At 38.6% G+C, this 26,903-nt stretch overlaps 1 protein-coding gene across 10 annotated transcripts in view; it reads left to right on the top strand.

The window, feature by feature from the left end:
* Positions 1-21,742, top strand: part of MEF2C (myocyte enhancer factor 2C) — a 250,728-nt gene extending 228,986 nt beyond the window's left edge. For 3 of the 10 annotated variants that reach the window (XM_040421528.1, XM_040421526.1, XM_040421527.1), the window contains 5 exons: positions 9,976-10,148; positions 10,921-10,944; positions 11,619-11,748; positions 12,727-12,859; positions 20,357-20,678. In XM_040421528.1, coding sequence (XP_040277462.1) covers positions 9,976-10,148; positions 10,921-10,944; positions 11,619-11,748; positions 12,727-12,859; positions 20,357-20,678 — 782 coding nt within the window. Of the gene's footprint in view, positions 1-9,975; positions 10,149-10,920; positions 10,945-11,618; positions 11,749-12,726; positions 12,860-20,356 lie in introns of all 10 variants that reach the window. The other 7 variants (XM_040421524.1, XM_040421530.1, XM_040421534.1 and 4 more) reach the window with 4 other exon arrangements.
* The last annotated feature ends 5,161 nt before the right edge of the window (positions 21,743-26,903 follow it).

The following is a 26,903-nucleotide window of genomic DNA, read 5'->3' as shown; positions in this document are numbered from 1 at the left end:
AAGATGTATTTGGACTGGAGTCATTCAGGCTTCTCAGCTTTCATTTTCTCTCATGGCTCTCAAACCTTTGAAATAGTTACTTCTAGCTATGAAATATTTAATCACCTGGACTGTATGCTGGTTATCATCTTTAGGTAATCTCACATTAATAATCCAATGTCATTAATCTACTGTAATAGCTCTGAAACAGATCCGGTGCAAGTGGAAAGTCTCAGTTTGCTAAGAAAAAAAAATTGCATGAAGAATAAAATTAGATATTAAAGACATTTTCTGCCTTTTTTCGTGTTGGTTTACTTGCTCCTCACAGACTCTATACCATATGGATTGTGGATTGGGATATAAATGCTCTGCAGTGTTTGTAGTTTAGTATTGCATATACCATTTATTCCCCGTGTGCTCTCTAAATGACAGAGATAAATATTCAGGGGCGGATTGGGAACTTAGTAGCCCTGGAAAAAAAAAACTAAAAGTGGTCCCATGTTGTAGGTGGGTTCAAACTGACAGAATACGGGCCAAAACAGGTAGGTGGGGACAACCGAAGTAGGTGGAGCAGGCTATACTGTAGTTCAGTGCAGAATACCGCCCCGGCAGTACCAAATACCACAGGATGGCCCAAACTACTGCCGCCCTCACCACAGTATTCAACTGTATCACCACCATGAGGACAGTAATACAGTTGAGTTCAGGACGACACCTGCGGCCGTTAAGCATCAGATCATTATGTACCTTGCCTACGGCCATCAAGAGGTCTTCAGTGGCCCCCTGGTCATCAGCGCACCAGAAAATGTTCCTGTAGGGTGTAAGGCCAATCCGCCCCTGTAAATATTGCACACCCTTCAGACAGATAATTCTCTTATGGGTCTTCAGAGGGGTTTCCAGAATTTAAGATAGGTCATCCATAGCAGATCAGTAAACAGAGTTGAGGTTGAGCATGTGCACTGCCCTCCCTTCGTCTATGGGACTGGCAAAGACACTGTAGTTTTTTTATTCCATTGAGGTCAGTATAATCTTCTTATATCTTGCTAACAACCACCCAATTATCAATAGTTGGTGACTTTGCATTCAGATTTTCTACCTGGGAAAGAGATCTGAAATAAGCAATCATAATACAATTACATGTAAACCAGTTTGATTGTGCCAGGAACGATGGTGTCTTGAATACATACAATGAAAATTAGGACATAAGAGTCTGTCTTTCGTGTTATCACATTGATGAGTGTGATCTTATGCAAGAAGATGTTAGTATGTAAAAGTATTTAGAAATGCAGCTCGGTGACATGTGATGATAATTTAACTAAGTTCAGTTCGTTTTCATTGAAATTCTGATGTCTCTAGTTTCCCCCAAAGAAAAGGCAGTCTGTATTTTAACGGTCTTTTGTATCACATGAAATTCATGAACTCTTTAAGTGATGCACTTCAAGGGCTGTGCAATCAACAACAGTGGATCTCATTTTTATTCATAGCAATTCAAAGTACATTTTTTTCATTTTTACTGTCATAGTAAATTAGAAGCTTACTGTAAAATTAAAGCATATTTACATCAGCATTGAGCATTCATTTTCCTCTACAGACGCAATAGCCACACCTTCATTTTATGTAAGTCATGATTCAAATGAGCATATATCATGACCCTATATGTGATTTATGTATACTTCTTTACATGCTTCATCAGAGACAATTCTTTTCTAAGTGTGGCTCCTAGCAAGTCCAACTCCCTGCACTCTTGCCAAGCTCTGGATTTTGCCAGGGGAAGCCATGACCAGCCAAACTATGCAGTATTATGCATCCTACAAAATGGGAGTCACACATATAGAGCAGCTCAAAGAGGAGGGTCCCAAGTGTGGGAACCCCTCTACCCCCTAATAGACCATATGAAAGACATTGTCTTCAAGAAGTAATGGCAATATGCTAATATTAAAAAAATGATTAACAAACAGTCTTCTTCTACATGGATTTTAAAATAACTTCTAACCTACAATTCATTTCCAGTAGTAGCTTTATATAGGGAAGGTGCTTTATTATCACTTCAACGGTCTAAGAGAGCTTCTTGTATTTTTATGAGCTCTTTGAATATACTCCATCTAGAAAATGAAATACAGTATATCACTTTAGCAATTTGGATACTTTTGGAGAATAATAATATGCTTGCTTTGCTTCAACAATGCCTACCCTAAATATGGGTGTCTTTATGTTTTCACCAAAAAAGGATCAAAATTTTATGAGCAGAACATAGAAACAGAGATACTGTGGATCATAGATAGGTCCTTCATTGCCCAACCTATCAGTGCTATACTAAGCTCATAATTTATATAAAAACAATATATTTCTCATAAAGGAAGCCACTTTTGTTGCTTGGAATATTGGACACAAATGTGTTGTCCACTGATATCCCACTTCTCTTAGAGTGTACTGGCAATCTCCATTCTTGTTCCATGCCTGATTCATTCAACAAATCACATAGACACTTGTAGGCCAGATTTCAACATTCAACATATACATTTTGTTTATTACATCTATACACGGAATAAGTGGCAAGTGCTTAATGTTGGTCATTAGGGGGCTTTTACATGACGACTATATAAAACAGTATAGGGCAAACACTTTACATGGATAGACCCTTAATGACCTCATTTTTCATTGCTCGTTGGGTTGACAACACAGCAACCTTCAAAGAAGAGGTCATCCACTGACAGCTAGGTCATATGTGGGGACCTATTCTTAGGTACACAGACTTTTTTTTTAGAACCTAATCACGAGACACATTTCATATTTGTTAAGAACAGTTTATAAATAGCTGTAGGCGCATCTCATGATAGAAATTATGCCAAACTCTGCCCAAATCAAGTCAGGAAGCTTTGATGAAATTTAGTCTTTTTAGATCATTTTAAAATCAGATGTATTTTACGTGCATCTCTGTGTGTGTCCCTTCATCAGAAATGTATATATTTGGCTATGTATCATTCTTGTTGTGTTTTTCTTTCCTTCCACTTTATTTTCAGGTTGTTTATTTAATATTGTTCTTTAATATTCAAGGACAGATTATATTTTGTTAAGAGGAAAAATCTTTTTTTATTTTTTTTTATTTGTTTATATCTCTCATCAAAGAGGATAAACGCCAAGGACAACTATTTTAACTTTACTGGCATAATTAACATTATCAGCCTGGGTTACTCCAGCATATTTAGGGCGTCAATGTGTCCTGGCTTTCCTGAAACAATCCTTATTTTCATAATTTCAAATATTTTACGTATACTGTATTTCTATGTATCAGACCTGGGAACTCAGAATTAGTTTATGAACGGTAACAGTTCTACAATACCGTATATCCATCAGATTTTAATGAACCTAGACTAACTTAGAACGCTCATAAAATGTGTCTCCAATCTTAGTAGACATTTTTACTAAGTTCAGTACATTTCATGCTAAGCTCACTACAGAGTACGAGTTTTTTGTTTCTACCTTTCAAGCATTTAAATGTCTCCATTTCTAAAATTTTGCATTTTATAATAGTTGAATATTAAAGAATTTCTTGTTTTGCCAGTCTGTGCAAAAGGAGCCTATACTTGTGACAAGATTAGAACTTCCCCTCTATCCTCACTCAGAATTGGAAAAAAAATAACTGGTGAGGTTCTGATGTCTGACCACTGGGATCTCCACTGATAATAAGAATGGGGATCCTGCGCCTTGTGTCCAAGGGTCCTACATCCTCTTGTATGAATAGACTGTCCTGTGTCCAGGAGCCCTATGTCCTCTTATATCAATAACATTTCTGCATTCATCTTTATGGGACGGCTCAAGAGGAGCTGATAGAGAGTGTGCATGTTTGACTACCACTCTATTGATATGGAGGACACACCTATTCTCTTGATCAATATGTGTCCCAGTGGTCCTGCCCCCACTGATCAGACACCTATCCTCTATCCTGTGGATAAGAGGAAGTTTAAATTTTGGACAACCCTTTACCTTCATGTGTATGTAAAGAATCTGTAGCTCTGTATCACAAGAAAATGAGTTTTGAATGCATGAAAGATATATTTTGAATGCAAGAAAGATATATTCAGAAATTAGGCACCAGAAATCTTGGCAGAACCTTTTAAGGAGAACTGTCCTCTACTGTGAGTATCCACATACTGGATACTATTATTGAGTTTCTTGCATGACAGTATGCAGTACGCTCCTAAGCTCCCTCTAGTGTTGACACAAATAACCTGCATGTTATTTTTTTTTTAAATATCTATGCAGAGGATTTAGAGCTTTGTATCAGAAAAACAAAGATCTAACTAAAAAGAACATACACTCACCTAAAGAATTATTAGGAACACCATACTAATACGGTGTTGGACCCCTTTTGCCTTCAGAACTGCCTTAATTCTACGTGGCATTGATTCAACAAGGTGCTGATAGCATTCTTTAGAAATGTTGGCCCATATTGATTGGATAGCATCTTGCAGTTGATGGAGATTTGAGGGATGCACATCCAGGGCACGAAGCTCCCGTTCCACCACATCCCAAAGATGCTCTATTGGGTTGAGATCTGGTGACTGTGGGGGCCATTCTAGTACAATGAACTCATTGTCATGTTCAAGAAACCAATTTGAAATGATTCGAGCTTTGTGACATGGTGCATTATCCTGCTGGAAGTAGCCATCAGAGGATGGATACATGTTCTCATTCTGTTTACACCAAATTCGTACTCTACCATTTGAATGTCTCAACAGAAATCGAGACTCATCCGACCAGGCAACATTTTTCCAGTCTTCAACAGTCCAATTTTGGTGAGCTCGTGCAAATTGTAGCCTCTTTTTCCTATTTGTAGTGGAGATGAGTGGTACCCGGTGGGGTCTTCTGCTGTTGTAGCCCATCCGCCTCAAGGTTGTGCATGTTGTGGCTTCACAAATGCTTTGCTGCATACCTCGGTTGTAACGAGTGGTTATTTCAGTCAACGTTGCTCTTCTATCAGCTTGAATCAGTCGGCCTATTCTCCTCTGACCTCTAGCATCCACAAGGCATTTTTGCCCACAGGACTGCCGCATACTGGATGTTTTTTCCCTTTTCACACCATTCTTTGTAAACCCTAGAAATGGTTGTGCGTGAAAATCCCAGTAACTGAGCAGATTGTGAAATACTCATACCGGCCCGTCTGGCACGAACAACCATGCCACGCTCAAAATTGCTTAAATCACCTTTCTTTCCCATTCTGACATTCAGTTTGGAGTTCAGGAGATTGTCTTGACCAGGACCACACCCCTAAATGCATTGAAGCAACTGCCATGTGATTGGTTGACTAGATAATTGCATTAATGATAAATAGAACAGGTGTTCCTAATAATTCTTTAGGTGAGTGTATATTAGAAAAGAAAAGATAGAGAGTCACTTAAAGATCTGATTAACACAAGAAGATTTGTCATAGAAGACAAGGAATGGATAAAAGAGAATTGTAAATCTTTCCTTGCATGTCTAGTGTTGCTAGTGCTGTCCTAATAATTTCATTGACTGTTTCTTTCGAGCACTTACTATATGTTGCAGTCAGAGTAAAGTGATACCTCTATCAAATGTAGCTATAAAAACATCCTGTAATTTATAGGTAGAAAACATTACTTTAGATATAGCTATTCTTAGAGTCGTTTATACAATTTAAAGAATTAACACATCTATGTAAAATTTCTGTTCTAACAGTCATATAAATATGTCATCATTTCAGAGAAATTATTGCAATTTATTGAAGGCATTTGGAGCCAATGTAATAATAAAGTAGATGTGAATGTGTGAAGGGGCTAATAATTCCAAGCCTCTTCAGCCTTCTTGTAATATAATACTATCACAGGCTTCATTGTGTTTCAGAAAATGTTTAATATTGCTGTAATTTTGGTCTTGGTTTACTAAATGTATGCTCATAATGTTTCTCTTGTGCATATAACTATCAATTTCATTCAAAACATAGCCAAAAGTATAATGCACTCACTCTGCAATCCATCTGTTTTCCATTTTCGCATACTGTATAGTCAGGAAATCCATTCATTTATGACATATAATTTTTGTACTTTCAAGTGGGTAGTGGAATGTGACACAGCACATAGAGCCCCATTTAATTTGATCATTTTCCAGACGGAATGTAATTGTAAAGTATAGGTTTAGAGCAGGTTTAAACCATACATTTTAGTTTTTTCTTCATGTTTCCGTTTTTTTTTTTTTTTACCTTTCAAATTCAAATGAAGTATCCTTTTAACCCTTTGTTGCTGCTGACAATATACTCCTTTTATAACCTGACATTAAAGCGAGTTCCGACCATATTCTTTTGTATCCTTTTAATGATAAAGTAAAATGATGAAAAGTGTTAACTGGTTGTCAAAATCACTTCATCAGTCTTAGAGAGCAAAGCAAGTTCTGAGGATAATGCATGACAGAATAAGAAAAGACAAAAAAACGCAATAAACTTCATCATTAAAGTCAGAATATTTGAACATTTGTAATAGATTTTGAAAATCATTTGTATTCTATAATACAATGAGCATGCATATACAGTAGGTATGTAATGTTAACCTTAACCTCAATGCAAGGGTGTAGGTTAGGGGGGAAATGTTCCCCAGGTGCTGTGTGTCAAGAGGGCGGCAACAAACCAATCTGCCTTGACCAAGTCATCTGTGGTCACAAACTAAATCTTTGCCCCCGTGTAGGAAAGCCTAGCTACCACTTTTCTTTACTGTGCATCTCCAGGCTGTATCACTGAAGCTTGGGGTTTTTCGAATAAACATTATTAGAGGTCAATGCTTCATTTCTTTATAATAAACCACAAATCTTCGTTCTCCTTATACTGTTAATTGTTGTATATGGCACCTGGTGACCCGAATAGAAGATTTATATTGGATATTAATTGACCTCAATCTTATGTTTGCCATCCATCCAAGGGTCTTATATTAAGACTAGGGTCAGATTCTTGAAACTCTTGCAACTAACATCAATATGCTTACATTTAGCACCTATCATACTACCCAGTACCTATAGTGTCCACATGTCAAAGAAAAAGGGTCCAACACTCATTTTTGAGTGCTGATCCTAAAAGTAATAATTGTGAAACTGGATGCTAAAACATCCATTGGCCGGGCTGGCTCCAGGTATTTGTGGGCTCTTGGATAGCAAAGTCATATCTAGCCCTCACTGCTTTACCATCATAAAAAATATATATATATACAGTACAGACCAAAAGTTTGGACACACCTTCTCATTCAAAGAGTTTTCTTTATTTTCATGACTATATAAATTGTAGATTCACAATGAAGGCATCAAAACTATGAATTAACACATGTGGAATTATATAAATAACAAACAAGTGTGAAACAACTGAAAATATGTCATATTCTAGGTTCTTAAAAGTAGCCACCTTTTGATTTGATTACTGCTTTGCACACTCTTGGCATTCTCTTGATGAGCTTCAAGAGGTAGTCCCCTGAAATGGTTTTCATTTCATAGGTGTGCCCTGTCAGGTTTAATAAGTGGGATTTCTTGAGCTATAAATGGGGTTGGGACCATCAGTTGCGTTGAGGAGAAGTCAGGTGGATACACAGCTGATAGTCCTACTGAATAGACTGTTAGAATTTGTATTATGGCAAGAAAAAAGCAGCTAAGTAAAGAAAAATGAGTGGCCATCATTACTTTAAGAAATGAAGGTCAGTCATTCAGCCGAAAAATTGGGAAAACTTTGAAAGTAAGGGCTATTTGACCATGAAGGAGAGTGATGGGGTGCTGCGCCAGATGACCTGGCCTCAACAGTCACCGGACCTGAACCCAATCGAGATGGTTTGGGGTGAGCTGGACCGCAGAGTCAAGGCAAAAGGGCCAACAAGTGCTAAGCATCTCTAGGAACTCCTTCAAGACTGTTGGAAGACCATTTCAGGGGACTACCTCTTGAAGCTCATCAAGAGAATGCCAAGAGTGTGCAAAGTAGTAATCAAAGCAAAAGGTGGCTACTTTGAAGAACCTAGAATATGACATATTTTCAGTTGTTTCACACTTGTTTGTTATGTATATAATTCCACATGTGTTAATTCATAGTTTTGATGCCTTCATAGTCATGAAAATAAAGAAAACTCTTTGAATGAGAAGGTGTGTCCAAACTTTTGGTCTGTACTGTATATATATATATATATATATATATATATTACTCTGTATCTCACAGAGTCAAAGAAAACCTCTTTAGCTTCTACACATGTTCTATAGCAGACCACACTTTTGCGCTCTGAGGAAGAGCCTGAAGACCATATTCTTTATGTAACCACATGCTACTACTTATCCCTGATTTTCGAAGGATGGGCTCCCATGTCAATGGACAAAACAAAGAATTTGACATTATTCATGTCACACAATCCTTAAAAGATATTCATTTGGGGGCTGGAAACCATAATGCTTAAATATAGGTCTCCAAAGATGAACTTGAAAAAAAAAAAAAAAACTGGCAAGCATTTACTGTGCCCTTCCTGACCAAAAAGAGCAGATACAAAATGTGGATATTGTCATTGGCAGAAAGCTAACTCCACACAACTGGTAGTCATTTCTGAAAAATAAAAAATGACCATTACACATACCAACCACCTGTGGACAAAAGAACTGCCCCTTCCAAATTCATTTCCTTGCTTTCCAAAAAGCCTGATTGTCTGTAATAGCAAAATCATTGACATCCTGGCTCAAAATAAGTAAAAGCAAACACAAGCATGCAAATGCAATTAGCGAGACATATGTTTCAATAAGTTGACATATCAAAGAGATGCGGAGCTGGTAACTAATAGGAAGCAATCTCTCATCAAGTGTTGATTTTGCACTGTAGGGTTATAAGAAAGAAGAGACGAGTAGAGGTTTGTTCTAGAAATTAGGAGGTTTGCAGAAATGAAAATGTCTGGAAATAATGAGGCATGTGAAAATATTTTAGCACCTCCGTTCTTTTTATCTACACAGAAAACACTCCATCTATTTCTGCCCATAGCCAAAGGCAAACAGCAGAAAATCATTGTATTTAATGGGGAAGAAAGTGTACCTTTATGTATGTAGTCAGGAATATATTTTACGGAGCCAGATTGGTTATTCTCTGCATTTTATATCACTGGGTATATCTCTGTGGGGTTTTTAGGCTCTAACAAGGAGGATCTCAACATAGGTATTCGAACCACAGTGAAATTTCATTTCTATGAGTATTTTTACTCAATACCTACAATACAATGAAAAGCTAAATCTAGACATTAATACCCCAGCATTAATTTAGTCATGCACGTAGCGCCAACATATTCCACAATGCCATACAGAGGCTGTCATCTCTCCTATCAGTCCCTGCCCCCACTGCAGCTTACAATCTAAATTCCAAATTAGCCTATTTGTATGTTTTTAGGGTGTGGGAGGAAACTGGAGTACCCAGAGGAAACCTACACAAACACATAGGAAACGTACCACTCCATGTAGATGTTAACCTTTGGTCGGATCTGAACCCATAAACCAGCACTTCATCGCACGAGTGCTGGCCAGTGAACCCTTAGCTTGCAGTGTGTGGGGTCTATGTACACTACAGACCAGAAGTGCCTCAAAAATAGCTCCACTGTATATATAAGAACATTTCTACAGTACAACCAGTGATGCCCAGCTGGTGGCTTGAGGATCTGTGATATGCCTGTTGTAGGGCACCTTCAGATGCTTTCTCCTTAGTATTAATCGACTTAGTTGTAAAGAGGAGTTACTTTTTCTACTGAATGAATATACCAGGGATCAGCAACTTTTGGCCCTCCAGCTGCTGTGAAACTACAACTCCCAGCATACAACATTCTTGGCTGTTCTTCTAACTCCCACAGAAGCAAATTGGGCATTATGGGAGTTGTGGTTTCAGAACAGCTGGAGTGCCGGAGGTTGCCGATTCCTGCCCTATACTGTCTTCTAGTTGCATATACAATATAGTTAATAGTAACATTTATTCTACTTTTTTTTCTTTTCTTTGTACAGGTAATGGGTATGGCAATCATCGTAACTCGCCAGGTCTGCTGGTCTCACCTGGTAACTTAAATAAAAATATGCAAACAAAATCGCCACCACCAATGAACCTGGGGATGAACAATCGTAAACCCGACCTCCGAGTTCTTATTCCACCTGGCAGCAAGAATACAATGCCCTCTGTGGTAATACATTATTATACTTCTGGAGTTTACCTTGTGAACCCATATGTATTCATATTTTGGTATGTTTTGCTATGGGACTTTTATGGGATGTACTGTATGTGTTCTACATTCACGCTTCATTCTCTGTGTACACCAATAATAACTATAATGCGATATCATTACTTTCCCTGCACATATCATTTAAACTAATATGATAATTGACCTATTTTTTTCAACCAAAAACTTTTATAGATAGATTATACATATATATATATATATATATATATATTAGATAGAAAATAGATATATACTGTAGATAATAGATAGATAGATAATAGATAGACTAATATTCCATAGATAGATGAATAAATATTCCATAGATAGGTAGATAGATACATAGATAGATAGACATATGTTGCTAGAAACTTATTTGTGATATAATATTCTACCAATTACAAAAAAATATTATTTTGCTACCAAAACAATAGGTCAATACTTGATTATTTTCTTGTCCCTTTAAGAATGAAATCCCTGTTGGGGTTAATAAATGACCCCAGTGTCCCACACTTTAGCATCTAGGTGCTACCAGGAAGGAACAGGATGGGGGGGGGGGGGGGGGAGGGGATACCAAAAATATGTGCACATTAATGAAAGCCCCTTAAAATGAATACATGAATTGTGCCAGATACATGCTGGGAGTTCTACTGCTGCATGAAGTGTTATCTGTTATCAATCTTTATTAATAATGGACGACTACTAATTGTTAATTAATACTCCTTTTCCTCGCTCTCAGTCTGAGGATGTCGATCTGCTTTTGGTAAGTGGCTTGAGCTTTTTGGAAGGCTGTAATGTGCAAATGCTGTGCTGTAACACATTACACTATAGAAAAAGGAAAAACTTTTGTATGTAACAAATCGGACTTCATCATTATAAAAAAAAATAATAATCATATGACAGAAGCCCCATCTTCTGACCTATGCACATTTAATATTGGAATTTAAATGGGTGCTTCAGTAGAAATCATATGAAATTCTCTATTAGAAAACATAGGAGCTTTACTGCCATCTGCTGGCCGCTATATTAACTGCCGCAAACAGCAAATTCCAAGGTGAATTGTGTCTAATCCTGGCTGCTAGTCATTTTAATGACATTTCTGCATTTGAATGATAAAGAAACAATGATAGTACAGTATGCATATTTCATCAATTTTCCGCATGGTCTGTTTTCAGCCCACAATAAAGCAATCTTTACTTGTGGCAAGTTCAATTGCCTAGGAGAAGCTGATGTAATGGGTTACCATGGCAACACTTGGTCTCTTGAAAGATTGTAAATGATAGGGTTGGGAGAGTTCATGGGAGTCACATGCTAAATGATTAATTTGTATCATGTTGAAGTGGTTTTTTTTCCCCCTCGTTACAAAAAAAATGTAATGCACTTTAGAAAGCTACAAATATTTCTGATGTTCTTTTTTCTATGTTTTTTTCTCAATAGAATCAAAGAATAAATAACTCCCAATCTGCTCAGTCGCTGGCTACCCCAGTGGTTCCTGTAGCGACACCGACTTTGCCAGGACAGGGAATGGGAGGATACCCATCAGCTATATCGACAACATATGGCACTGGTAAGCAACACTGGATGTCCATTACATATGGGTAAAATGACACTGCGGTGCAATAACCAAAGGTCTCAATATTCCAGGGGTTTCGTTTTTTTTCATGATTATAGCAGTTTTAAAGGGGTCTTCTGAGATTTTGATACTGATGACTTATCCTCAGGATAGGTGATCAGTATCTGATCGGTTGGAGTCCGACCCCCGCGGATCAGATGTTTGTGAAGTCACCGACACTCCTGGGAGTGCTGCGGCCTTCTCCGTGCTTACCGAGCATAGCGCCATACATTGTATAGTGGCTGTGCTTGGTATCGCGCTCAGCCCAATTCATTTCAATGTGGATGAGCGCGATACCAATCACAGCCACTATACAATGTATGGCGCTGTGCTAGGTAAGCACGGAGAAGGCCGCAACAGTTACAGGAGCGCCGGTACCTTCTGAAACAGCTGATCATCGGGGGTCCGGGTGTCGGGGTAGGTCATCAGTATCAAAATCTCAGAAAACCCCTTTAAAAAGGTTGTCTCACAAAGAGTAACCCCTTTTAAATATAAACCAACTTATCAAACACCCGGCACTGCAGGGGATGGCAATGCAGCTCCTTGTTCCGGCTCATAGAGGGGGTTAACTTGCCAGTTACCAAAATAAAGTATTTAAAAATGAAAGGGTTTTTCCTATGGTAGAAACCTATGGCATATCCACAGCATATGCTATAAATATCTGATAAATGTGGTTTCCAGCCCTTGAGGACTCGCACCTACCTCCAGACCAGTTGTTAGAACTCCTCCATAGAAGTGAACGGAGAAAGCTGCACCCACTTGGCCACCGTGGCGGTCACCGTGGGGAAAGCTCAATTCTGGAGATAGGTGCAAGTCCCAGAGGTGGGACCTGCATCTAAGATGGGAACACCCCTATAAGGTTCATATTACGATGCAATCATTTTATTTTACATTTTTGCATAAAACACTTCATCTCTGTGTGTTTTGTTCCAGAATATTCATTAAGCAGCGCAGACTTGTCATCTCTTTCTGGCTTTAACACCAGTGCCCTCCACCTTGGCTCAGTCACTGGCTGGCAGCAGCATCATCTACACAACATGTCTCCATCCACTCTCAGCCATTTGGGGTAAGCTATGGTCGGCTCTACACTGGTGAGAAGTATAGATATAACAGCACTGTCTTCTATCTGTTATATGCATCATGGCCATTACCCCAGTGAGCCAGATCTCTCTCTGAATACTCTCCACCCAAGCCTTTTAGATGGTGATATACATTACTGTACTATAGTGTTCTTTACCATACCATTAACACAACTCCTACCATCTGGTCATGTACACAGCCTTCTACTTCTCACTTCATTCAATGTGCCAGCTTTTTCTGCTGATTTATATTATTACCTCCATGGTCAGAGCAATGGTAAATGAGGTGGAAAGTCTAGGGGCATCATTGTGTTAAGACATATCAAATCTGGTGTGCAAGAAAAGAAGAGTAGCTGCCCAAGGCAAACAATTATACGATATACCTGCTTCACACCCATATCACCTAGGATAATACAAAACATCTCCATAAAAAATTAACTGTCTAGAGAAAAGTAGGACAAATCCTGTTGATGTTAATGTTGAAGTCCATTTAGGGCTTCATATATCCAGGTCATACCCTTAACAATGCAAAAGCCACGGCCAGCTGCAGGTCACTGGCACTGCCGGGCATCTGAAGAGGTATCACCATGAACATAAAAGAGCCAAAGGGTGTGCCAGGTAAAATCCTAACATCTCCAGTCCATTCTTAAACAGACCAAAGATAGCGATAGATAGATACCGTACCGGACTAAAAGTGGGGGGGAAAGTGGCAGTTCGACTTACGGTATATTCCGGTGCATCTCATAGTCCAAAAAATACGGTAGATAGATAGATAATAGATAGATAATAGATAGATAGATAGATAGATATAGATGATAGAGATAGATAGATAATAGACAGATAAACATTTTTTAGACGACTCTTTATGAAGACCGGCACATAGCTTTTAAAGTGGTTGTCAATTGCATGTTGCAGTAGAACGACAAGCCTATAATGATATATATCATTTTCACCGCTCTCTTTGTAATTTTTCTGGCAAGCATTTATACTTCTTCCCGTAATTAGCTTACTTACTTAGAGCTATTATCACAAAATGCCAACGTCCTGAACCATATATTTTTGATGGGCCTTTCCTTGCTGCTAATTGCAGAGGCATGACCCATATAAAATGATTTTAGAATACCCTATATAATAAAACACATATGTTTACTTTTTTTTTTTTTCTAGACAACTCCGAGCATTGCCTATAGCATCCTAACACTACTGCTAACCTCATCTATTTACTGACATACCGAGTATTACATCATGTACCAGATGCTGCTATTACATACACACATACAGTATGTGCACACATCCATATATATTTTACTGGTACATGCACACGTATCAGCACACTCACACACAGACATATTCAAGCAAGGTACATGCATACATATGTGCACACAAATAAACATATACTACTGTATTATACACACACATACATATCTACTGTTTATACACATGCTCTTCTTTTACATTACATGCACACATATGCACATGCTGTTATACAGAGAGTACTCATATTCTACCTTGTAACATACACAATTATGTGGACACATATGCACATATTCTACTGTTATGTGCATACATATGAGCACACACATACACATTCGATTTTTATATAGGCATATATGTGCACTCATATAGACATAGGGTGTCATTTATTAACCTGAAATAAGCCTATATTAGGTGTATTATAGGTGCAGATTGCAGCGCATCGCTTAGTTGCGCTGCAATCTGCAACTTTTCCCCCGCTCACGCCTGGTCTAAGAAAGTGGGCGTGGCATGGGTGGGGAAGGGGAAAGCCCGTCTCATTCATCATTTTCTACTCCTGTTTTAGGCATAGAAAATATAAGACAGCTGGGAAGATTTCTTACATTTAGAAGCAGCGTTGGATACGCCAAAGTTATGTAGAGACCGGCGCCTCTTCATAACTTCGGCTATCCACCGTCAGCGCAGGGGCTTTATTAATAAATAATTATTAATAAATTAACTTAAGAAATGACCCCCATAATCTGTTACAATATGTTACGTGCACACCGCATATGCTATGTATTTAGAAAGTCTTCAGACGCTTTCATTTTTTCACATTTTGTTATGTTGCGGCCTTTTGCCAGAAATAAAAAATAAAAAATGTTTTCCAAATCATTCTGCATTCAGTACCCCATAATGACAAAGTGAAAACAGAATATTCAAAATCTTTGATAATTTATTGAAAAGGAAAAAACTAAAATCTTTTATTGGATGGGTACCATAGGTGGACTGCTATTTCCAGGTGACTCCAGAGATGTTCGATTGGGTTCAAGTCATGGCTCTGGCTGGGCCACTCATGGACATTCCTGGAGTTGTCCCTAAGCAACTCCTGTGTTGTCTTGGCTGAATGCTTAGGGTCATTGTCATTGGAATGTAAACCTTCAGTCCAGTCTGAGGACCAGAGCACTCTGGATCAGGTTTTAATTAAGAATATCTCTGTACTTTGCTCCATTCAGCTTTCCCTCAACCCTGACCAGTCTTCCTGTTCTATCTGCTGAAAAACACCTCCAGAGCATGATGCTGCCACCACCATGCTTCACTGTAGGGATAGTTTCATCACAGCCTGAGAGTCCCTCATGTGCTTAAATTTTTTTACAAACTCTAGGTGGGCTTTCATGTGTCTTTTACTGAGGAGAGACTTCTTTTTGACCACTCTGCCATTAAGCTCAGATGGAGTGGTGGAGTGCTGCAGTGATGGTTGATCTTCTGGAAGTTTCTCCCATCTGCACACAAAATCTTTGGAGCTTAGCCAGAATGACCATAGGGTTCTTAGTCACCTCTCTTACCAAGTCCCTTATCTCCTGATTATTTAGTTTGGAGTAAAGTAAACCAGCTCTAGGAAGAGTCCTAGAAGTGTCAAACGTCTTCCATTTAACAGTTATGTGCATTTGAGAACTTTCAGTGCAGCTGACAATTTTTTGTAGCCTTGTCCAGATCTGTGCCTTCACAGCTAAATTTAAAGTGTCATAGGAAAGGGTCTGAAAACTTATGTCCATGCAAAAATGTTAATTTTTCCTTTTATTAAATTTGCCAAATTTTCAAAAATTCTGATTTCACTGCCTCATTATGGGGTATTGAGCGCGCATTGATGGGAGAAAACATGATTTTTATTTTATTTGAGCAAAATAACAAAATGTGATAAAAGTGAAAGGGTCTGAAGACTTTCTATATACATTGTATATATTCTGCTGTTACATATGTGCATATATGCCCATGTATATACACATGTTTTACTGTTACATATATACATATCAGCACACATTTTATATTGTTATATAGGCACATATGTGCACTCCCATATACAAAATCTGCTAAAATATGTTACATTCACACCTACACATATTCTACTATATTAGGCCATGTGTACATCTCCGGGATGCAATCATGCAGTTGTATTTTTCCAGCCGAAACCTGGCATTTATACACGAAAGAGGCCGGATCACCACCAGATCCCACAATAGTCAAGAGGGATCCGGCTTTGATCCGTATAATCTGCAATGCTGGATCCAGTGAACTACAGCAGGCTTCTCTCTGTTGAAACAGCCTGCTGGAAACATTCACCAGAGATGTGAACGTGGCCTTCACAAGCATACATACGCACATATACATATTCTACTGGTATATTCATACATATGTGCATATTCACATACATATAGTACTGATACAGTATATGAACATATATGTGCACTCAATTAAACACATATTGTGTACATAAAATGAAATTCTGCTATAGATTTCCACCCTAAATAAATACTCATGCTAAATATTTCACCGTGCATGCTGCACGATGTACCAGCAGGTGGCACTTTTAGACAAGCCTTTGTGATAAGCAAGCTATTTCCATCAGTCAGGGCTAGCTATGGTAATATATGGTAATATCAGTATTAGGAACCATAGGGATTCTCTGGAAGCATTCAATTGGTTAATATTGACAATTCAGTTCCAACAATGACTCAAGTGACAGTATTTGAGCTTTAATGCTAGGAGGAGAAACAGAGGGATACGTGACCATGCGTAGACATACACTGCTGTATATGGAAATGGAGATGTACATCCATTCACATGTCCCCTGTTGATTCTTATATTTATCACACAGTTTCCGTAATCTAATAAGAGATAAAGAAGCCTCTGTAAATACATAAGCCACAATGTGCAGTATCACACAGGAATGGGGGCCTTTACTTTCTATATTAGTCCTAAGGCACATAAAACATCATATGCCACCAGTGTATTATAGACCAGTACCGTGCCGTAAATAGCCCCACCACACAAGAGTTCATCCGTCGGGATTACTTAACATAATGTTAAAAGGACACATCCATCATAAAGAGAATTATTACAATTATTATATTTCACAAATTTTGGGCTGTTTTTCTTTTTCGTTTCTACAGTACCATACCATTAAAAATTACATAGAAAATATTGTCCTTCTGTAACAGTCAGAATAGAGAGATAAAACTCCTATATAAATAGGATATTCCATTGTCAGTTTATTGATGCTGCTAGGGGATGATGTTATCTGCTGGTATAATAGTAGATTTATAGAATTAGGATGACATTGACAGCTCTATTGTTCTTTTGATAGACCTAGATACAGATGCCCACAGAAGAGCACTGTACTTATCAGTCATCCATTCCTTCCCTCTCTGGCCACAGTGAAAGTCTGACTGAGAAAGCGAGACTGTTTGCTGTGCTAAAAGTCCAAACAGAGAAGGAAGTCAGAGAACAAGGACAGGAAGTAGAATAGAAGAAGTGGCTTCAAAAATTATATCTAGAAAACCATCCACCTATCTTTTGTAAAAATAAAAATGATATAGAATATTCACATACAGGCAGTTAATATCTGAGGAATAACATTTTTTATGGTAGTGCCCCTTTAAAGGTTTAGTTGGCTTGCTCTGTACTTAGGGTAGATTCACATCTGTACTAAAGTGAATCCAGTAGTCTTCTCTGGCAGAAAAACAGACTGCTTTAGTGATCATATCCGACATAGCCTGTTACCGCCGACTCCGCCATGCACTGCCTGACCATTGAGTATAATGGAATCCAATGGAGATCCAGCAGCTTTCCTGTAATGGGGCTGTGTTGGTATCTGGCTATACTGGATATGGTATCTCAGGTAGTCTTCTTCTCTGCTGGAACAGGCTGTTAGATTACCTTTAGCACAGATGAACATAGCCTTACTAAGGACAATAAAAGTTCCTAACACAAATATACAAAATTTGTATATAAAATTTGTCCCAAACCACAAAGTCCCTTGGAGCGCAGCAGGTCTGTAGTGAAGTAGGTTCCAATTCACACTCAGTCCTTTGTACAAAAAAAGACCGCGCAGCTCAAACGCTTTCCATAGGAGCGTGGATGAATAAGGGCTGCTCCCTGACGAAGCAAGCGAAGGCGAAACCCGGGTCGGGCATGCGATTCTGAGCATCATTTTATACTTTTATATGCATGAGACTTTTTATCTATCTGAGTATAATACCAATTGTTTAATGAATTGTTGCGGTACCTCACTATGTTCAGTCCTCTAATTTAACGTGAATGTGAAGGGAACCTTAAATCCAGTGATCGGGTGCATCTTAAGATACCATCCACCTACCTTATTCATCCACGCTCCTATGGAAAGCGTTTGAGCTGCGCGGTCTTACTAAGAACAATGCCCACGCTTTCTATCCCGAAATGAGATGAGTTTTAACCATTTCCCCACATTTTAAGCAGCTGACCAAAAATATAGCTTCCAACTGGTAATGATGGCATTAATGGCGCTTAGACTTTCAGGTTGTCAGAGATGAGCGAAGTATTCAAAAATTCCATTCAGCTGCTTCGCAGACTTTTACAAAAAAATTTGCTCTGTGACGAATTACTTCGTCACATAGCACATTTCTTTGTAAGTAGTGGGTGCAATGATAGGGAGAGGCGATTGCGTCGCTGACCGTCATTGTACCCCTCAGATGCCGTGTTCATACATGATCACGGCATCAGGTAGCAATATTATAATGTAAAATTGAAAAAATAAATAAATTCAATCATACTTTCCTCATCCATTTGCAGGCGACGAGCCGTCCACTGCCATCTTAATTGAAGATCTTGCAGGAAATCTCGCATGGCCCATGATGATTTAATCACGTCGGCCGGCGTGGTGATGTTGTAAGTCACCGCACATGCGATTTTGTGCAAGATCTTCAAGCAAGATGGCGGCGGCCGGCCTGTTGTGAGCAAAAGGATGAGGTAAGTATGATTTATTTTTTATTTTTTTACACTGTTTCAGGGAAAATTGATTTGCTACCACAAAGCACAAGGAAATTGTGCTTCGCTGCGAATCAAATTTTCCCTGACATTCTGATCGAAGTCCACTTTGTGGGCTTCTTTTCGCTCGACACTAATTGTCTTGTTATATCATATTATGTTGCATTTTTAGATTTGAACAACTATGGGGCACATTTAATAAGACCGCCATTTTAGATGCCGGTCTTATTAAGGCCCTGCGCTGGCGGTGGATCCGCATGTAAGGGTAGAAATAGCTGTATCCAGCAATCAGAACAGAATAAGTGTGCTAACCATGACTAGTCTGCACGGCAGCAGCATCCAGATGATGATTGGTGAGCAGCACGCAGAGGTTTTATTACTTCTTAGGATAACAAGCAATATCCAGAATTCCAGAATGGTATTTACAAGCACTATGTCAGCATGCTGGTGGCTTAGTAGTCAAAACTCTGCCGAGCAATAGGGGGCCCCTCTGACAAATAATAAGACAGCAGTATTAGGGTACATTCACACGGCCGTAGTGTTTTGCGGTTTGCAATTTGCAGGTCCGCAAAACATGGATACCGGTCTGTGTGCATTCTGCAATTTGCGTCATGGCCGGCACTATGATAGAAATGCCTATTCTTGTCTGCAATTCTGGACATGTTCTATCTTTTTTGCGGGGCCGCGGAATGAAATGAAAATGAAATGAATGGGTCTGCACCCGTTCCGCAAAATTGTGGAACGGATGCGGACACAATTATACAGTTGTGTAAATGAGCCCTTTTAAATAGAGGCACATTATGGGCTCATAGCAGCCTACAAGCATAGTATTATGGATTTGTACATCTTGGATCAGTTGTGTCCCAGCTCTAATTATCCAACCTTACTTATAACGAAGTCGTTACCATGTAACGCCCTTTTTAAACATTTTTTTCCTTGTATTAAAAATAGGAAAACAGCAAGTCAAACAATAAAAACATCAGTGCACGCGCTGTTACCATAGCTGGCACTGTATGCAGTCGGTAGTTGTTACTGTAGTTGTTACTGTTTTAGCAACTCTGCCGAGAAGTAATGCCATCTTATCAGGACTAACCATAAAGATAACTAGTTGCGGATAATAAAGGAATTTTGGTCCAACTGCTTAAATTGCCCTATTTTGTGAGCGTTAGTGAGTTTAGAGGCGGTTTAAGCCTCCTCATTCTGTAACTGCGTTTCCTTTCCTCCTACAGAGCTTGCACTAGCACTCACTTATCTCAGAATACAAATCTCTCCCTGCCTTCTACTCAAAGCCTCCACATCAAGTCAGAACCTGTTTCTCCTCCTAGAGACCGTACCACCACACCCTCGGGATACCCTCATCACACACGTCACGAGGCGGGGAGGTCTCCTGTTGACAGCCTGAGCAGCTGCAGCAGTTCGTATGATGGAAGTGACCGAGAAGACCACCGGAATGATTTCCACTCCCCCATTGGACTCACCAGACCTTCGCCGGACGAAAGAGAAAGCCCGTCAGTCAAGCGCATGCGGCTCTCTGAAGGATGGGCAACATGATACATTTATTATATATTAGAATTTTTTTTTGCAGTGTGTGTGCTATACCTTAATGGGAAGTGGGCAGGGAGGGAGGGTCGATATACATTTATGTGCAGTGTGTGGGGGAAAAATAAAGTCAGGTACTCTGTTTTGTAAAAGTACTTTTAAATGCCTCAGTGATCCAAGATAGGGTTAAGGAGAACTGCTGAACGAACAAGCTTAGCACTTAAGCTATCAACAGAAAACTTGTACAAAATAGATTTTGAAGCTAACCTCTTTTTCACTGTTGTGCTCCCTTTGCAAAATGTATGTTACAATAGATAGTGTTATGTTGCAGGTTCAACGTTATTTACATGTAAATAGACAAAAATAAAGAAAACTTTTTGCCAAAATTGGCAAATGTTTTTTCCATGAGAGAAAGCAGCTGTTATGCAACATATGGTGACATGTACAGGTTCTGACCGTCCCAGCGTCGGGTGGCTGTGGATAACTGTTAAAAGGCTGGGCCACCGACTCAATGTAAACTAATCAAACACACCAGCAGGTTAAAAAAAAAATTTAAACAAAATATGGCACTTATTTGAATAAATTTGGGGTCATACTAGATGGTGTTTTTGATGGTTTACATCTTTTGTTGTTCATTTCTGGGTATACATCACTTAATATATAGAAATATAAATTATGTACATTACATTTTGCTTATTTTCATATAAAAAAAAATGGTTAAATGAAGTTTGCAAAACATTTGTGGCTTTTTGTAGGTAATTTAAGCCAAAATGTGTTTTTTTTTCCCCTTGATAGCTTCGCTAATATTTAACAGTCCTTAAATAAAGAAATTAATTTTTTTTTCTTTTTTTTTTTTGTAAAAAATAAAAGTAAAAAAAAAAAATATTGTCCCCCTCGGTCCATGAAGAATTTCACGCTTTTGCTAATCGAAATAACTGTTTTCTCTTTGTAGACGTTTTTGTTTTTGAAATGTGTATTTCTAATTATATGAGATAATATTACGAATCTTTAAAAAAAAAAAAATCTGTGAAATTAACATGCTTGTATACAGCATTCTAATAAACTTTAAACTAGCATTTTTTTGTTATCTTAATAGTGGGGAGGGAACAATATGTGTGCTGCTGCTTACTGTATGTGGGTAGCTGTATTGTAACACTGCATTAACGTGCAGGTCCAAATTCAGCGATATCACAGGAATATCCGCCATGGTTCAAATATTTGCAATTAACCCTGTGTTTGTATCCACCTGGGTGAACTGACATCCATTGTACATAAACCAGTACATGTAGGGCATAGTACTTTTAGGTCTACACTTTTCTTATGACATTAGATTTTATTGCACAAATGGAATCTGAACCTAGAGCCATTTCACCCTGTAGCTATGAACCTGTATTGCATATGATTAACTCTCTTTCCATTTTGACGTGTCCAGAATATGCAAGTATAACCAACCGAGTTTACGAATATTGTTAGCAGTAATTTGCCTTTTTGAAGGATTCTTTCTAGGGGAAAGTAAAAGAGAAATAGCCATATATAAAGTTTACCTAGAAGCTTACTCAGCAATGCATACAGCAGCACATTGTAGTCAAGGAAGTTTGTCATATCAATGACAGTGCAAAATACTTTTAGTCGCGCAACCAGCAGAACTTAGAATGTAAGTGCAATTTTAGCTTAGTATAGTAGATAAGATACTACTGGAGAATCACAGTAAGAGTAGGTTCTCATGGAGTTTTTTTGGGAGGAGGTGTTGAAGCAGATTTTCCTGTAGGTTTTTCCGCCAAAGCCAGAAGTGGATCCAACAGGAAGGAGAAGAAGTCCTTCCTTTCTACTTCCGATTCCTTTCAAATCAACTCCTGGCTTTGGCGGAAAAACTTTAGGGAAAATCTGCCCCAAAATCTCCTTCAAGAAACCTTCACGTAAACCTACCCTAAGATGGGTGAAAGCTCAGCTCTCGACTTCCACAACTGCAATGAGCCCATAGGTTGTGCAGAAGGTTCAGGTAGCCCGCCCGACTTCAGCTGTTTGTTCTAGCAAGTCCTGCCAGTCGGTGCCATGTTGGACGCAGTAGTTCAGCAGCTGGAATTAGTACGGTAGCTTATTGCTGGTAGAAAGGAAGAATGGTGATCTAATTTATTAGATAAAAGCACAATTTTGTGATTCAGTCACTTTCTGTAAAGTATAATTTTGTAACTGAACTGTACCTTGCCAAGCGTTAGTTTGGCAATGCTATTTTTTGCTGTTATTGCTATCCCTTTGTATTTAAGATGTTTTTGAGGCAGAGCCTCATAGGGGTATTAACATTTAACTCATCCTATGTAATTATACCAGAAAGTTAGGCAGCATTCTTCTTAGGAGCTCTCACCTCTCCTTAATATCTACGCGCATTCCTCAAGAAATATCAATACGGAGCCCCTTTTAGGATGACTCCATGTTCCACCATTCCTATATTATTCCCAGTAGAAGTTTATGAATACATTTCCAGCAGTCTGTAATGAAGGTCCTTTAGGGTGTCACCAGTTGGAGGTGTGTCTCTGCACAGTCTGTCTTACCAATGCTTCCAGTGTCAGACTGTGACTGGACACAACCCAAACTGTTAAGACCCAGGCGGACCTTTATTGCAAGCTTTATTAATCACTTAATAACCTTCTAGCAGGAATGGCACAACATAGAGTGATATGAAAAGATGCTACAGAATTGTTATTACATGGAGAATACAAGTAGTTAGTAAACTAGACATGTCAGGAGAGGTAAGAGGTCCTTTTTAAGCTTGATATGACTAGAGTGGCATTTATTTTATCATTAACAGTTATTCCATCATTTACACATCAAATCCAAATCTTCCCCACACACACCTTCCCCAATTTATTAGGCAGACATCTCAGAACAGAATAAAAATGAAAATGTCATAATCTCATTTAATATACTGTAAGTTATAATCAGGAGGGATAAACCATAACCGTTACGAAAGATGTCATGTTTTAATACCTGTATGTGTCTGTGTTTGCCATTTACCCCTCCATTAACATAGTTAGAGATGAGCGAATTTCATATTTTGAAATTCGTTCACACTTAGTTTGGTGGTAAAAGGTGAATTGCATTATGGATTTCATTACCACGGACCATAACGCAATTCTATGACGGAGTGCATAGCGGAATGCCTTTAGAGGCATTCCGTTATTCATTCCGTCATAATAGAAGTCTAAGGGCTGCAAAACGGATCCGTCCCATTCCCGTTATGTTGGGGAGTCCTCTCCTGCATAATGTGAATGGCACGGATCCTTTTTGCAGCCCATAGACTTCTATTTTGACGGAATGAATAACGAATGCCTCTAAAGGCATTCCACTATGCATTCCGTCATAGAATTGCGTTATGGTCCGTGGTAATGAAATCCATAACACAATTCACCTTTTACCACCAAACGAAATGTGAACGAATTTCAAAATATGAAATTTGCTCATCCCTAAACATAGTTCTAACAATACTGATGTCTGTTGTTGTTACCATATGTTTCTTTCAGGAACTTAAATTATATGTATTCTTTATGTTTTTTTCTTTACTTTTTTTTAAACAAGCCACTTGATTCTGAATAAAGGCTGTTGCCTAAACACAGAGTACTTCATTTGTTGTAATGGTGCCATTGGCTGTGATGTCATCATTCTCACAGTGTTCCATTTTGTTTTTAATTTTTTTTATCCAAAAAAGTTTTGATAAAGGGCTGCTGGAATATTTCTTTCTGTAACAGTATTTCACCCTGGCTGTGCAGTTGAAGCACTGTCAATGGGGGTAATTTACTATACTATTTGGGGCTAAATAAGGGGAGAGTTCTATTTTTCTCCCAAAACAATTCATAACATTGAAGTAACATTTTTATTAGACAAAGGATTGCTGTAAAATGCTCCTCCACAAGAGCACACACTCAAGAGCCCTTGAGATAATTTACTAATGGCCAATTCCTAATATACCCATCCACATTCAATAAATTGTTCAGTGGTCAGCTATCTCTCTCAACTCCATCTCGGCTTCCACATACACATTTGGCTTGGCCGAGCATGAACGTGTATTCTATGGGGAGAGGGAAGAATGCTGCTACTAGACAGTTCTGGTGTTGGCTTATCTTCTGAGAGAACAAAAGGATCATGTGAAAATATTCATTTTTTCCCAATCCTTCTCTTTCAGTGACATCTTCTGTTGGGGGAGAGTCAGGAGCATCCAACACACATTAGAGTGTGGGCTGAACCCATCGTTTTCGGTACTGGTGCTATTCTACAATCTAATGGGCATGGGGATCTCCTGACTCTCCAGTGGCAGATGATGTCAGGTAAGATTTCAGTGTCAGTTCCTATAGGAGATAAGCAGCTACCAGAGGTGTCTGGCAGTGGCTTTCCTCCCCTCTCTTCCTTGAAAATAAATATACACTTGCCCAAATCTATCGTATATGTGTATGGGGAAGTCATGGGAGATATCTGTTGGCCAACAAGCTTTAGCTCAGTTTTCAGAGGTGTATAGGCATCTTTAGTGATATTTCTGGAAAAATTACGCAACACATATGATTCTGATTAAACACAATTTGGCTGAGCAGTTGGTCTTAGTGCTCAACCATTAATGATCTCAATAAACAAGGTTCTGGAATACTTTTTCTATCTACCCATATAGCTGCAGATTTTAGAGCAGATTTCCCCTCATTATATCTATCATATAAAGCACTTCCTGCCAGGACACCTTTTCAAATATCATCTGTAGTCAGGTAGCCCATATGGTAACCCCATAGTTTAGAAAACCATAGGTGTACAATAAAAATAGAAGTTTATGGAACTTTTTGTGTAGTTTGAATATTCTTTGGTAGGAATACCAAATTAACCCTTCAATTAACTGACTTGGGTAAAGTGGTTGATCCTGGATAACCCCTACAACATTTATTACAACATTGTGTTAGCTACTTCACACTATACCTGCCCTTATTTCACTCCAGATAGTAAATCACCCCTATTTTAACCAAAGATTTGAAGCAATCCAAGATTTCTAGAAGAATGTAATATCAGAAATGAACACTGCAAGAGCCATTATATCTTCAGCATAACAGTTATCCCTTTCTTACCAACAGTTCTGTATCACCTTTACATGTGAATTTGTATTACTTATCCCTTTTACTGTTAAAGCTTGGATTGCTTCAGTTGGTTTTATGTATCATTTTTGTTTTATTTTGTAGTTTATTTCTATTAGTGTTTTCAATGGAAAGTTTGTAAAAGAGGGAGGTTAAACGTTTCTAGCCGATGAAACAGAGGCTCACAGCGGCATAAGCTGGACTTTGTCGCCCCTAGATGGCAAGATGTTATATAACTAAGTTAATCTCATCTGTATATCTTAAGGGACCTTATTCAGCTGTCTGTAGTGAACATATATGGATACATTGAAGACGTTTCTCCTGCTGGTATCAAGGTATAATTTGTATTTTGCGGATTATTAAGTAAAATGACTGTCTTTCATAGTGAACTGTTGTCTCTAGTCCATTCTTTATGCAAAGAATTTCCTTTCATTTATACTTTGCGTCCATATTTTGATGACTATATGACATGAAAGGAGTAAAACAAGCCCAGGTACTTATAATGAGGAATTTCAAGAACATATTACACTTCAGACACAGTTAAACTGAATTGTCATCATAATACAGCATGGTACCTTTTGAAAGGTAGCATATTGTAATGACAAATCTTTGGGGGTGTTTCACAAATATTAATTTTAATGTTTTGATAATAGAAGGTAAAAAATAATATAATCCACATGATAAGCAGTGGCATAATACCACCATAGCAGACAACATCAGGAGGACCCAGCCGTCCACCACTATCAACTCTGTGTCCCTATGAAGTAGATGCAATTGAATACTATAGTAGAGCAGAGAGCTGACAGCTGCCTGCTCCACTATATACACTGTTATTAGCACAGGAATAGAGGGGGAAGAGAGTAGACTGGACTGGATGTGACAGCTTCGAAGCGAGTGGTGCATACAGTTGTCAGAAGTAGGAGTGAGGGAGGTATGAAAATCATTGGAACATGGGTGGGGAGAGGCAGAGAAGTGTTCCCTGTGGTGACCGAGGAAGCAGCAGGTTAGGTGAGATGCAGTGCTTATTCTCCGTTTCCAGAGCTCAAGGGCGCAAATTAAAAAACATGAGGGTAGTTAAGAGGGAGGCAAGCGGGGCATGTGCTCTGGGAGCGGTAAGGCCCCCTTCACACAGGCA

Source organism: Bufo bufo, chromosome 2, assembly GCF_905171765.1.
Source record: "Bufo bufo chromosome 2, aBufBuf1.1, whole genome shotgun sequence".
NCBI classification, from domain to species: domain Eukaryota; kingdom Metazoa; phylum Chordata; class Amphibia; order Anura; family Bufonidae; genus Bufo; species Bufo bufo.
The sequence above is the reverse complement of the archived record's forward strand: the minus strand, read 5'-3'. Positions and strand labels throughout refer to the sequence as shown.